Below are 13,602 nucleotides of genomic sequence, written 5' to 3' on the forward strand. Positions count from 1 at the left end.
CACTCCTTCCTTCCTTCCTTCCTCCTCCTTCCTTCCTTCCTTCCTTCCTTCCTTCCCTCCTTCCTTCCTTTCTTTACTCCTTACTTCCTCCCTTCCTCCCTCCTTCCTCCCTCCCTCCCCTCACTCCCCTCCTTTTTTCCCTCCTCTCCTTCCTTCCTTCCTTCCTTCCCTCCTTCCTCCCTCCCTTCTTCCTCTCTCCCTCCTTCCCTCCTTCCTTCCTCCCTTCCTTCCTCCCTCCTTTCTCCCTCCTTCCCTCCTCCCTCCCTCCCTCCTCCCTCCCTTCTTCCTTCCTTCTTCCTTCCTTCCCTCCCTCCTTCCTTCCCTCCCTCCTTCCTCCCTGCCTCCTTCCTTCCCTCCTTCCTTTACTCCTTCCTTCCTTTCTTCACTCGTTCCTTCCTCCCTCCCTCCCTCCTTCCTTCCTCCCTCCCTCCTTCTTCCTTCCCTCCTTCTTTTCTCCCTCCCTCCTTTCTTCCCTCCTTCCTTCCCTCCCTCCCTCCATCCTTCCCCCCTCTCTCCTTCCCTCCCTCCTTCTCTCTCCCTCCCTCCTTTACTCCCTCCTTCCCTCCTTCCCTCCCTCCTTCCCTCCCTCCTCCCTCCTTCCCTCCCTCCCTCCTTCCCGCCTTCCCTCCCTCCTTCCCACCTTCCCTCCTTCCTTCCTTCCTCCCTCCCTCCTTCCCTCCCTCCTTCCCGGCTTCCCTCCCTCCTTCCCACCTTCCCTCCTTCCTTCCTCCCTCCTTCCTTCCTCCCTCCTTCCTTCCCTCCTTCCCTCCTTCCTTCCTCCTCCCTCCCTCCCTCCCTCACTCCCTCCTTCCTTCCCTCCCTCCCTCCCTCCTACCCTCCTTCTGCCCTCCCTCCTTCCTTCCGTCCTTCCTTCCTTTCTTCACTCCTTCCTTCCTTCCTCCTCCCTCCTTCCTTCCCTCCCTCCTTCCTTTCTTCCTTCCTTCCCTCCTTCCTTCACTCCTTCCTTTCTTCACTCCTTACTTCCTCTCTTCCTCCCTCCTTCCTCTCTCCCTCCATCCCTCCTTCCTTCCTCCCTCCCTCCTCCCTCCCTCACTCCCTCCTTCCTTCCCTCCTTCTCTCCTTCCTTCCTTCCTCCCCTCCCTTTTTCCTCCCTCCCTCCTTCCCTCCCTCCTTCCTTCACTCCTTCCCTCCTTTCTTCACTCCTTCCTTCCTCCCTTCCTCCCTCCTTCCTCCCTCCCTCCCTCACTCCCTCCTTCCTTCCCTCCTCTCCTTCCTTCCTTCCTTCCTTCCTCCTTCCTCCCTCCCTTCTTCCTCTCTCCCTCCTTCCATCCTTCCCTCCCTCCTTCCTTCCTCCCTCCTCTCTCCCTCCCTCCCTCCTTCCTCCCTCCCTTCCTCCTTCCTTCTCTCCTTCCTTCCCTCCCTCCTCCCTCCCTCCCTCCTTCCTTCCTTTCCTCCTTCCTTCACTCCTTCCTTCCTTTCTTCACTCATTCCTTCCTCCCTCCCTCCTTCCTCCCTCCCTCCTTCCTTCCTTCCCTCCTTTTTCTCTCCCTCCCTCATTTCTTCCCTCCTTCCTTCCCTCCCTCCCTCCCTCCCTCCTTCCCCCCTCTCTCCTTCCCTCCCTCCTTCCCTCCTTCCCTCCCTCCTTTACTCCCTCCTTCCCTCCTTCCTCCCTTCCTTCCTTCCCTCCTCTCCTTCCTTCCTTCCTTCCTTCCTTCCTTCCTTCCTCCCTTCCTCCTTCCTCCCTCCCTTCTTCCTCTCTCCCTCCTTCCATCCTTCCCTCCCTCCTTCCTTCCTCCCTTCCTTCCTCCCTCCTTTCTCCCTCCCTCCCTCCTTTCTCCCTCCCTCCCTCCTTACTCCCTCCCTTCCTCCTTCCTTCTCTCCTTCCTTCCCTCCCTCCTTCTTCCCTCCCTCCTTCCTCCCTCCCTCCTTCCTTCCTTTCCTCCTTCCTTCCTTTCTTCACTCATTCCTTCCTCCCTCCCTCCCTCCTTCCTCCCTCCCTCCTTCCTTCCTTCCCTCCTTTTTCTCTCCCTCCCTCATTTCTTCCCTCCTTCCTTCCCTCCCTCCCTCCCTCCTTCCCCCCTCTCTCCTTCCCTCCCTCCTTCCCTCCCTCTTTTACTCCCTCCTTCCCTCCTTCCCTCCCTCCTTCCTCCCTTCCTTCCCTCCCTCCCTCCTTTCTTCCTTCCTTCCCTCCTTCCTTCACTCCTTCCCTCCTTCATTCCCTCCTTCCTTCCTTCCTTTCACTCCTTCCTTCCTTCCTCTCTCCCTCCCTCCTTCCTCCCTCCCTCCTTCCTTCCTTCCTTCCCTCCTTTTTCTCTCCCTCCCTCATTTCTTCCCTCCTTCCTCCCTCCCTCCCTCCTTCCCCCCTCTCTCCTTCCCTCCCTCCTTCCCTCCCTCCTTTACTCCCTCCTTCCCTCCTTCCTCCCTTCCTTCCCTCCCTCCCTCCTTTCTTCCTTCCCTCCTTCCTTCCTTCCCTCCTTCCTTCACTCCTTCCCTCCTTCATTCCCTCCTTCCTTCCTTCCTTTCATTCCTTCCTTCCTTCCTCTCTCCCTCCCTCCTTCCCCCCCTCCCGTACTCCTTCCCTTGCTCCCTCCTTCATTCACTCCTTCATCGCTCCCTCAGTCACTCATCACTCCCTCCGTACATAAGCATTGCAAAAGACTTGAAGGATCATCCCCAAGAAATACTTTGTAGCAGAAACTGGGCTAAATCAGCAAACACGGTGAGACTGGGAACTGGGAAGGCAGGTGCAGCGTGACTTTGGGAGTGTTCGGTGCCTGGGGACCAAGGGTCGTGCCCGCTCCTCATTCTCCCAGCTCTCCCAGGAGCCCCGGAGGCAGTTGCTAACACAACCCAGTGGATTGTTGTGTGGGAGACCAGCCTGTGACCCTGCGTGAACCGCCCGGGGGCACTGGTGCGGGCCCTGCCGAGTGCCAGCTGGGGCAGCGGGGAGGAGGGGAGGTGGGAGGGGGACGGGAGCCTCTCTGTACTTAAAGGCTCTCCCAGAAGCCTCCTTATCACTTCCTCAGTTTACCCTGGCTGGAATGCAGTGACACCATGAAACCTGGCTGCCGGGAGCTGTGGTGGTGGGACGCGGGTACAGTGCTGGCCCTGGCCTCGCCCCGCGTGCCCACATGGGAGGGTGCCCTACCCTGCCCTGGGGCCTGACCCTCGTGCCCTCCGAGGGTACCCGCACTGCTTAGAAAGGGGATTGAGACCTTCTGCCTCCTTTTTGGACCTTGCAGAGGACGTGCCGGTTCCTGGGGGCCAGCTCCAGGCTGGTCTCTTGACCCGGGTGAATGGACAGAGATAGAGAGATATAGCCAGAGACGCAGATGATTTTTGCCTGGCCTCTGCACACCCTTGTCCGTGCCCTCATTTTCCCCAGAAAACTGCTGCTGTTCCCAGAACCCCACTCACGGTTCCCTCCTCTGTGGGACCTGCCCTTTTGTGTCGGTTCCTTCCTAACCTGTGCCTCTTTACAAACCTCTGTGGCGATGCTCGCCAGATCACCGGCACACACGCCCCGGCGAGGCCGGCCACGGCCACCTTCCGTGCATCTCGGTGCTGGCGTCAGGCTTCGGCTGGCCCCGGGCAGGAGCTCAGCGTCATCGGTCACGTGGGGCCACAGTGGCCGGGCCAGCTGTGGGGGCGGGGTTCCTCACCTGGGGCCTTTGGCTCTGTGATCGCCCCCCTGCCTGGAGGCGGCCCCTCCCTGGGTGGCCTCCATGCGAAGTTCCTGGGCTTGTGTCCCAGCTCTTCCCACCCCTGTGAGGCCCTGCTCTCACGGCCCCTCCTTGTGCCAGCCTCTCAGAGCTGTCTGTCTTTGGCTGTGACATCTGATAGCATTCATAGCCGATCACAGGTCAACATCGTACAGGGCCGCACGGCTACAGGGAGGCTCCCTCCCCGCGAAGCGACGATGCTGACCGGAGCCCTGAACGTAGGGTCCTGGGTATTCAGGGCTGTCTTTGCTAAATCATTGTTAAACGAGGATTTATCTAGAGAATGCATGAGCTGCTCATAGCTTATGGTGGTGACTGCTTTATACTTGTCTTTAATAGAGGAGGATCCGTGTGCTCTTGACTTTTGGTTCTTCTGTGGCTCTTAAGTAATTACATCATCCGTGTTACAATCCTCAGAGGGGACAACATCCCAGAAGGAAGCCTGCCAGCCCAGGAACGGTCATTGCCCAAGGACCAGCAGAACATCCCAGAAGGAAGCTCACCAGCCTTCAGTGAGTGGTTATTTCCTGAGGGCCAGCAGCAGAACACTCCAGAAGGAAGCCTGGCAGCCCTCAGAGAAAAGTCATTGTCCAAGGACCAGCAGAACACCCTGGAAAGAAGCCCGACAATCCAGGAATACTCATTGTCCCAGGACCAGCAGAACCTCCCAGAAGGATGCCCGCCAGTGCATAGCCAGTGGTCCTTACCCGAGGCCCAGCAGGACACTGTCTTGGAGAAGGAGGAGCGTGCAACCCCAGAGAGCCTCATACGGGACCTTGAGGGAAAAAGTGGGTCTGGCCCCGGGGACACGTGGACGTTTGCTTCACGTGAAGACTCTGAAGGCCCGGCTCCAGCAGAGGGTGGGAGCAGAAACCCGGGGGTGTGTGGCCCGCACCAGGAGGCACAGCTGGAGGGGGCAGGTGTGAGCAGTGCCGGTGGTTCAAACCATCGGGCTGATTCTGTCATGCCCGTGCCCCATGCTGCAGGCCAGCCGGCGGGACAGCACCTCCTGCCGTGCTACCCCAGGTATGGGGGTGAGCAGAACACGCAGCCCGGAAGCCCCCCCAGGGCAGCGCCACCCTCATTCTGGAAGCCCGTGCTAGATGAGCCGCGGGCAGGGGAGAGTGACCGAGATGAGCTGCAGACTTGCCTAATTAAGGAGCAGCTGTCTAAGTGGAGCGTCGTGGGGCCACCGGGCGTCTCTCACACAGAGCACCCCCTCTTCTCTGCCCCTGTGTCGCTGTGTGACCCGGGAGGTGGAGGCCCGCGCAGCCGTGTGGGCAGCTCCGCGGCTTACTACGCACTGGCCACAGACCTCCCCGGGGTCCTGGATGCGGTGCAGGCCCGGGAGGCCGATGGAAATTCATTTTCCTGGAATCTCAAGGAACTCTTTTTCGGTGAACGGACAGACCGAACGTCCTCGAACCGTTCCTGTACCGCGTCGGAGCTTGTGGAGATGGCCTCTCCTTCGCTGGCGGGCTCTGACGCAGACCTGAGTGGTCCGCACGGGCCCGGGTCACAAGTTCTGGACGACAGAGAGCTGTTGCTCCTGACGGGCACCTGCTTGCGTCTTGGTGAAGTTCAGCAGCCTCGCGAGAGCTGTCTGGGGCGCGGCCCGGCCGAGCCCTCTGAGACCCGTCTGGTGTCCTCAGGACCGTACAAAGCGAGTGGCAGAGAGAACCCCACCTGCGTCCTTCCCACGCTGAGAGCTGGCTCCGTGGAGGTGTGCCCGTTGGAGGAGCCCAGGCTGAGCTTCCAGGTCACCTCCACGCCTGTGAAAGGGGACAGCCCGGCGATGCCCGGGGCCCCTCTGCAGCATGAGATCCAGGAGGGCACCTATTCCGGCAGCTGTTACCACCGAGACGGCTCGTGGCTGAGTATGTGGCGGGCGGCTGCTGTGGGAGCACGGCATGGCCGGTGCAGGGACTCCCCCGTCCCGGTGTCTGATGTGGCTGCGCCCCCTGAATAGTTGGGGCAGAAACGATGCACTAAAGGATCTGCAGTGAGAGCTTATCCCTTGAAAAGTAGGGTGACGAGTGCACGTGCTAGGGAAGGGTGGAGCCTGCGGTCCCTTCCTGGGAGCTGCTCCGTGCACCAGGGGACGGGTTCTGCCGGCCCCGACCTCCACGGTCACCCTGGGCAGCGAGGTGCTCTGTGGCCCCGCGTGTGCTGCTGGGGCTCTGGCGCCTGACGCGCTGTGCGCTAGGAGGCAATGTTCTTGTCGGGCCCCTTCACTTGCCCCTGGGAGTCGATTATGTCTGTGATTTCTTAGCAGATTATCTCCTGATTTCTTAGCAGATTCACATCATTTTCACCAGTCGTTTCCTTGCTGCTGACTTCACAGTGTCGATCACTAAGGCTTTTTCCCTAACCTTAAAAAGGTTCTACAAGTAATATGTGTTATCCGTAGATGTACTAGAAAACACAAAAAGATAATAAAACCACCTGTAAATGCCTCCCCCAAGATGACCCCGTTTGTTTTGGCGCGTACCTTGGAGGCCGTGTAAAAACGCGCAGACGTGTATCCAAATCACGTGGGCTTTGTACGTACACGCACGTGTGGTCGCAGGAAGCGCCATAGGCACGTACGCGTTCCACTGAGGCCGCTCACGTTCCTGGCAGCTGTCTCTGGGCTTCCCCCCTCGTCCGAGTGTGGGTGCCCCTGCCCGCCCCGCCCGGTGCACGGTGGAGCTGTCGTGGTGACCCTCCCTCCCCTCCAGGTGTGCAGTTTGAGGTGAAGCGGGTGGAGCTCCGGGGCTCCGCGACCCTGTTCTGCTGCTGGCTCGTGAAAGACCTGCTACGCAGCCACCGGGACTCGGCCGCGCGGACCCGCCTGCTCCTGGCCAGCCTGCCCAGCTCCAGCCACTCCATGTGCGAGCTTTCTGGACCCAGCGCAGGGGAGGTGGGTGTCTGCGGTCAGCTCCCACCTTGCACCCGCCGCGTGGTGTGGGAACCGGTGCCGCCCGGCTTTTCTCTCTTTCTCTCCGCTTCCTCTGCGACGGGAGGGAGGTCCAGGTGTGCCTTTTTGGGCCTGTCTTCTAAGTTCGTGGGTAAGTCGGAAGCCAGACGTGGAATCTTAGACCTGAGTTTGCCCCGTGTGCAGGGCGGGGCGTAAACACGCTCGGGTGTGTGTGCCCATCTGGGCCAACCGGGAGAGCACTCCTCAGGCCAGGTAGCCCCAGGACACGGGAGGAGGGGGGACAGGGGACCGGATGACGCGAGCCTGCCTGCTGCTGGTCACACGTGGCCCCTCGGGCGTCCCGTTTCGTTCACAGATGCTCAGGAGCAAGCCCTGGTTTGAGGAGCCTCCGACGGCTCTGGAGGTGGAGGGGCTGGCCGCCTGCGAGGGCGCGTACTCCCGCAAGTACAGCACGCTAAGCCCACTGGGCAGCGGGGCCTTCGGCTTCGTGTGGACCGCGGTGGACAGAGAGGAGAATAAGGAGGTACTGTGGCTCCTGGGCCGTGCGCAGCAACGGGGCCGCTCCGGTGCGTCCGTGGCCTCAGTGCTGTGGCACGGGGCAGGAGGCGTCCTCCGTGGAAAGCACTGAGCACACCGGCTGGCCCGGAGGGCACCCAAGGCAGCGCACACGTTCCCCCCCTTGGCCATCCTGCCCGCCGCTTCGGGGCCATGTGGGCTTCGCGAGTGCCTCTCCCTCGGGGGCTGATATCTATTGATTTTCAGGTTGGGACACGCCAGGCTTCCTTCTGTGGTCTCAGTGGGCGTGGCCATTCTTACTTATTCCTCGTCCACCTGAGCCGAGGCCTCGCTGCCCCTCCTCCCACATCCTGTTGAGACTGCGGGTGTAGCTGCCCAGCGTTTTGTGATTTGAGGGAATCGACATGGTGACCGTCCTGCCAGTCCCTGTGAACACCGTGACACTGCCCAGGTGTCCCCGTGCCACCTACTGGTTTCTGGGAGACCGTGTACTCAGGGGGTCCTTTGACCTGTTGGCTGTTACCAGCACATGTTGGGGTTGACACATTGTGTGTCTGTGCGAGACCCTTGCGGTCCTGACGTGTTTTCGTGGGTCCCCCAGAGCTCCAGGTGAGCGGCTCAGGAGCAGGCTGCCGCTTGCTGCGTCCCTGCCATCGCGGCCACTCCGTTCCCTTCTCGATGGATCCTTCTGGGGAGGGTGTTTCATTGGTGTGCAGCTCGCTGAGACTTGGCTTGAAGAATGAGTGCTGAGTTCTGTCTGGTAGTGAGTGGTTGACATGATCACACCCTTGGTTTCTCTGTTCAGTAACACCGATCAGCTTGTGTTTTCCAGAATCAGCCCTTGGTTCTGTTACAATATTCTCTTAGCGCGTTGCTGAATTCGGCTTGCTGATGTTGCTACTTGGGATTCTTTTTCATTTATATTTCATCCATGAGTTTTCTCTCTCTTCTGACATCAGCGTGACGCGAGGCCTGTGGAGTTAGTGCTTTCGTGTCAGCGGGGTGTCTGCCCGCCTATTCAGACCTGCACGTTTCTTTCAGCCGCATGCTGTGGTTTTCCGTGTGCAAATCCGTGTGCAGGTGACGTGCAGCTGCGTCTGCTCGCTCGGCCATCCTAGTTCTTGTGTTTGCCCTCTCTCGTCTTTGCGAGACTTGCCAAAGAAGTGTCTGTTTTGTTAACCAGATATTTGTTTTGTTTTCTTTGAACTTGTCTTCTTGTACCTTCTGGGAGTTAATTGTGCTGTATTTCTAGCTTATCGGATTGGAGGTGTCTCGTGGAGCCATTGCCGAGTGACAAGGCCCCTGCAGAGCGGTTGGTGGTGGCGCGGGCCGCTCTTGCCACCTGTGTTTGCAGGGGCTTCATTCTCTAGTCCTCGTGAGGCGGGTCTCGCTCTTGGTTGGGTCAGTGACCCGACAGACCACAGGGCTTTCTTTGGACCGCTCTGCCTAAAGGAAGAGGAAAGAAGCTGCCGAGAGTCCTTCTCTTGGTTTGAAAAGAAACACATGAGTAGTTTCACCTTCCAGAACACAGATGTCAGCCTAAATATTACTAGGCCAGCAAACGATGAAGGAAAGCAGCCAATCAGAAAACAGCCCTGCACGGGTGAGGTGCCCGTTTGGGGGCCAAGCGCTGCTCTGCAGTCTCAGTCCGCGGGACAGGATGGGAGGACTGCCATCCCGACACAGTGGCTCTTGTGACCCAGGACCCGCGGTGTCTCTCCGCGTGTTCAGACCAGCATGTTTCTTTCAGCCGTGTGCCGTGGTTTTCCATGTGCAAATCCTGTCCTCCTTTTCTTAAATTGGTGTCACTTCTATATCCAGTCTCTTCTCTTTCTTGTGTCTAGTTTTCTTTTGCTGGAATGTGCGTTACTAATTTCCTAGGAAGGACACTTTGAGTTCTTACATGTTTTCTGATTTGTTTCCCTTCCATTTCAGGGGCGATGCGCCCTCCCTATCCCTCTCCGAACGTGTGAGCCCACATCTGCTGTCATCTAGCATTTATTTGAAGAGCCATCTGATGTTTTTCCTTTCTGATTTTTTTAATTTACTTAAAAATTCTCTTTAAAGTTTACTTATTTTGAGAGAGAGAGAAAGAGCACGTGAGCGAGCAGGAGAGGGACAGAGGGAGAGGGAGAGAGGATCCCAAGCAGGCTCCGTGCTGGAGCCTGTCAACACAGAGCCCAACAGCACAGAACCCGATGCGGGGCTTGAACTTAGATCATGACCTGAGCTGAAACCAAGAGTCAGATGCTTAACGGAGCTACCCAGGCGCCCCCAGAATTTTTTCTTTTAATCTTTGGACTTCATACGTTTCACCAGGATGTATTTCTGCGTGTGTGTGTGTGTGTGTGCACGCGTGCATGTGTGTTGTTTATTCTTGCTTGATGCTTGGTGAGACTTTGATCTGAATGTTTAAAGCTTTCTTTACCTTAAGAGAATGTATTCCTTTGTTCTGTTAATTCTTTCTTTTCCTTCTTTTTCGCTCTGTACTTTCCCCTGAAGCCCCTCTCACGTGTGTGTTGCAGCCCATGGCAGCAGACTTCCTGGTGGTCTGCTCGAACCCTGTGGTGGGACGGCCACAGCCTCTGCGTGCCCCCCCACCCCCGCTGGCCGCGCCCCTGGGTGCGCAGGGCTTCAGCCTTGCTTCCCTCATTTTCTTGCCTTCCCTCACGTGTCTCCTCCAGCCTATTGAATCACAGGGCCCTCTCTCCACGGGATCCTTAGGATCTGACCACTTGTCAGCACTGATGGCCAGCACTAACCCATCACCTTTTCCTCGAGGTCACGTGAGGGCTGACCGGGTGCTGCACCTGCTCCTTGCTGTCCCTCCTGCCTCTGCGTGCTCCCCTCCCGCTCGCTGCCCCTCCGGCGGGTCCCCTCAGCTGTCCCTTCTCGGGGAGCCTCCCTACCTGCTTCCCTGCTCACCCGGTGCACTGGGCACGCTGTGTGTTGGCCGTGCCCCCCGCAGCCGATGAGCCGGTGAGGTGGGGCTCGGGGGCCATCTTGTGGGGTCTCCCGCCGGCCGTCTCTGCTCCCCGCTTGGCCCCTCGGCCACGCGCCCGGCCCTCACCGGCACGGTGCTCATCTCCTCCCCGTGACCTTTGCCATCGTCCTGGGCAGTGTGCTGTTTCTCTTGTGTTGGCCTGTGTCCGTCAGGCTTGCTGGACTCCACTGGGCTCCAGCTGATGTGAGTGGTGGCCTTCGTGTTCCCAGTCCTCAGGCCTCCTCGTTCGTCTCCTGGGTCGGGGCAACTGTCCTCACTTGAGAAATGAGGGTGCTGGGGCCTCTGAGGGGCACCTGCTGCAAGGTCTCTGGCCCAGGCTGTGGCTCCTCAGCTCCCGGGCCCCTCCATCATGCCCTCGCATCCACCTTAAGTGGGCAGGTGTCCTCAGACCTGCTGGCCAGCTGCTGGTGTGCCTGTGTGTTCCTCGTGCCGGGCGGGGGTCACTACTAGGTTCCTCTCTCCCGTCCCTGGATTCCGGGGAGGTACGCGTGGAGGTTACCCTCCCCTGCACTGCGATGCAGCAGTGGGCACCAGGCTTGAGGGGACGCGGAGGCACGCTGGCGGTCGCTTCTCCCCTCTGTCTTCCTCGCAGGTGGTGGTGAAGTTTATTAAGAAGGAGAAGGTGTTGGAGGATTGTTGGATTGAGGATCCCAAACTTGGAAAAGTTACTTTGGAGATTGCGATTCTGTCCAGGGTGGAGCACGCCAACATCATCAAGGTGGAGTGCTGCTTCTCACTTAGCGGTGTCCCGACGTTGCTTGTGTGAGAAGCTCTTAAATACGTGGTCTGGAAGGTGTCTCGGCAGGCCCAGACCTGACTTTGTCTTTTTGCAGGTGGTGGACGTATTTGAAAACCAGGAGTTCTTTCAGCTGGTGATGGAGAAGCACGGCTCCGGCCTGGACCTCTTTGCGTTCATCGACCGCCACCCTGGCCTGGACGAGCCCCTGGCGAGCTACATCTTCCGACAGGTGAGCAGGCTGGCGCCGTGCTGGGGAGGTGACGGGCTTGGGCACGGGGCTCTGAGGCCGCGCAGATGTGGGTTCACATGCACTTCTCTCACAAGCTGGGGTCTAGCCTTTAGATTTTGGATTTGACGGAGTAAGATACATAATAAGATATACATTGGAGGCCAGATGCCGTCCTGGACCATTCGGAGATGGAAGCTTATTTATATTCCTACAGCACCCGTGCCAATTGCAAACTTAGCCAGAAATATTCCTACGGTACCCACGCCAATTGCAAAACTTGGCCAGCAAAGCTGTTGGATTAAGGTTTGAGGCCTGTGCCTCTGATCTGAATCCTCGTCTCCCAGCAGGAAACCATTGCTAATCTGTGCAGCAGGGATCATGATAGTGCTGGCGTGGGAAGGCTAGGAGGGTTAGCTCAGAGCCTCTAAGGCACCTGTGCGGCACGGTGTCCCGCACATTGTAAATGCTCGATCAATAGTAGCTGTCCAGTCAGTTAAAGTAATCAGTAAAGGTTGAGATTCTAGCAATCTCATTTTACAGTGTTTGTTTTGGTCTCTTTATATCTGTTTATGTATTGATCTTGTCCGTTTATTCTTTTATTGGAACAGGAGACTGATCAGCGAAATAGAAAGGCATGCTGGGAGATAGAGAGGTTGGGGAGGGGGTGGAGAGGAGACAGTAATTCTTGTTTTGAGGAGACGGTGGTGATTTCATTTTAGACTGTTCCAAGCACCCTGGAAAGAGTGGAGAAATAATCTGGAAGGCCGGGGGCAGAGGGGAGTGAACAAGTCCCAGGTTTGCTCTCTGATTGTTTCCTGGTGATGACTTAATTTCTAATGACAGCTTCCATAAATTGACATTTTGTACCCAGAGCTGTAAAATCCCAGAAGCTATTGGATTTCTGAAATTAACTTTCTCAGGCACCTACTTATAAATTTCAGGCATCATGATTCTGCTCAAAGACTGTCGTCCCCTTTTTCCCTCTTCCTGTTTTGCAAGATTACATACCCATCTACCTTAATGCATAGCAAAGATTTGTTTTTGAAATCTTCATGGCAGGCAGTCCTATGACAACAGGAGTCACTTGTTAATAGCTGGTGTCTCTCAGTTGTTAATTCTGGGGCAACTGACATAGATAAATATAGTGTCCTCTACTTTATAATTTTTCAAGAAGTATCTGTAGCCCTTCTGTAAATTTACATGCGTAAGTGCTACATATGTAGGTGCGTATGGATTCATGATTTTATAGAGAAATACCATTATATATTAGCATATGTATGTAGAGTGCCAGTTATCAGTGAATTGCTTCTCAGCTCCAGATCCACCAAGGGCCCACTCAGCGGCCAGCTCTCCTATGCAGCGAGGGGGAGGGAGGACCTACAGTATATTGTCACAACCGTACCCTTTCAGAGCGGGAACTATTGCATGAGGCTTGTTGGAATGAAGCCCACTTCCAGTGGACTTACTTTACATCTGCCTCCGTGAGAGCCCCACACAGTGTGGCTGATGTTCGGTGCTGCTCTCTGAGAAGCTGCTAGAGCCCAGAAGTAGGAGTTTGGAGACTTGGCCTCCGCTCCCAGCTCTGTCCCCGCGCACTGCGTGAACTCCGGGCAGGGTCCTTTCCTTCCCTGTGAACCGACGGTGTCAGACTCCGTCTTTCTCCAGGGCCTCCTCCCGTTGAACGCCCAGACCACCCTCAGTAAGGTGCCCACTGTGTGTCTTTGTAGCTTCTGCTTGTGGTCTGTCTTTCCTCCTGAGATTTTCACGATGTGTATTGAGGGGTGAGTGAATGTCTGCTGGGAAGGCTTCTCAGCGTGGAGAGAACTTGAGAATCAGTGTTTGTCTGGTGGGGGCACAAAGTGTCAGCTACACAAGATGACTAAGTCCTGTTTCATAGCTAATAATACTGTAGTGCAGACTCAGAAATTGGCTTAGTGTAGATCTTATGTTGAGTGTCCTTATCGCAAATAATAATAATGAAATTTTATTTTTTTCATTTATTTTTTTTAACTTTTTTTTAACGTTTTTGTATTTTATTTTTGAGAGCCTGAGAAACAGAGCACGAGTGGGGGAGGGGCCGAGAGAGAAGGAGACACAGAATCAGAAGCAGGCTCCAGGCTCCGAGCTGTCAGCACAGAGCCCGATGCAGGGCTCGAGCTCATGAGCCGTGAGATCATGACCTGAGCCGAAGTCAGACGCTCAACTGACTGAGCTACCCAAGCGCCTGCTTTTTAATTTTTTTTAACATTTATTTTTGAGAGAGAGAGAGAGAGAACAGAGCACAACTGGGGGAGGGGCAGAGAGAGAGACACACACACACAGAATCTGAAGCAGGCTCCAGGTTCTGGGCTGTCAGCACAGAGTCCGATGTGGGGCTCGAACTCATGAACTGTGAGATCATGGCCTGAGCCGAAGTCGGACACTTAACCAGCTCAGCCGCCCAGCCGCCCAGGTGCTCCGAAATTTTAAAGAAGAATCAGGTGCTGGTGCTCCTGCCAGCGGTGGGACAGG

At 56.8% G+C, this 13,602-nt stretch overlaps 1 protein-coding gene across 2 annotated transcripts in view; it reads left to right on the plus strand.

The window, feature by feature from the left end:
- Nucleotides 1-13,602, plus strand: part of PASK (PAS domain containing serine/threonine kinase) — a 44,627-nt gene that overhangs the window by 25,529 nt on the left and 5,496 nt on the right. For both annotated transcript variants that reach the window (XM_019445305.2, XM_019445306.2), the window contains 5 exons: nt 4,101-5,560; nt 6,404-6,585; nt 6,959-7,126; nt 10,716-10,841; nt 10,957-11,091. In XM_019445305.2, coding sequence (XP_019300850.2) covers nt 4,101-5,560; nt 6,404-6,585; nt 6,959-7,126; nt 10,716-10,841; nt 10,957-11,091 — 2,071 coding nt within the window. The remainder of the gene's footprint in view (nt 1-4,100; nt 5,561-6,403; nt 6,586-6,958; nt 7,127-10,715; nt 10,842-10,956; nt 11,092-13,602) is intronic.

Source organism: Panthera pardus, unplaced genomic scaffold (genome assembly GCF_024362965.1).
Source record: "Panthera pardus isolate Hobbes unplaced genomic scaffold, ASM2436296v1 HiC_scaffold_10, whole genome shotgun sequence".
Classification (NCBI taxonomy): domain Eukaryota; kingdom Metazoa; phylum Chordata; class Mammalia; order Carnivora; family Felidae; genus Panthera; species Panthera pardus.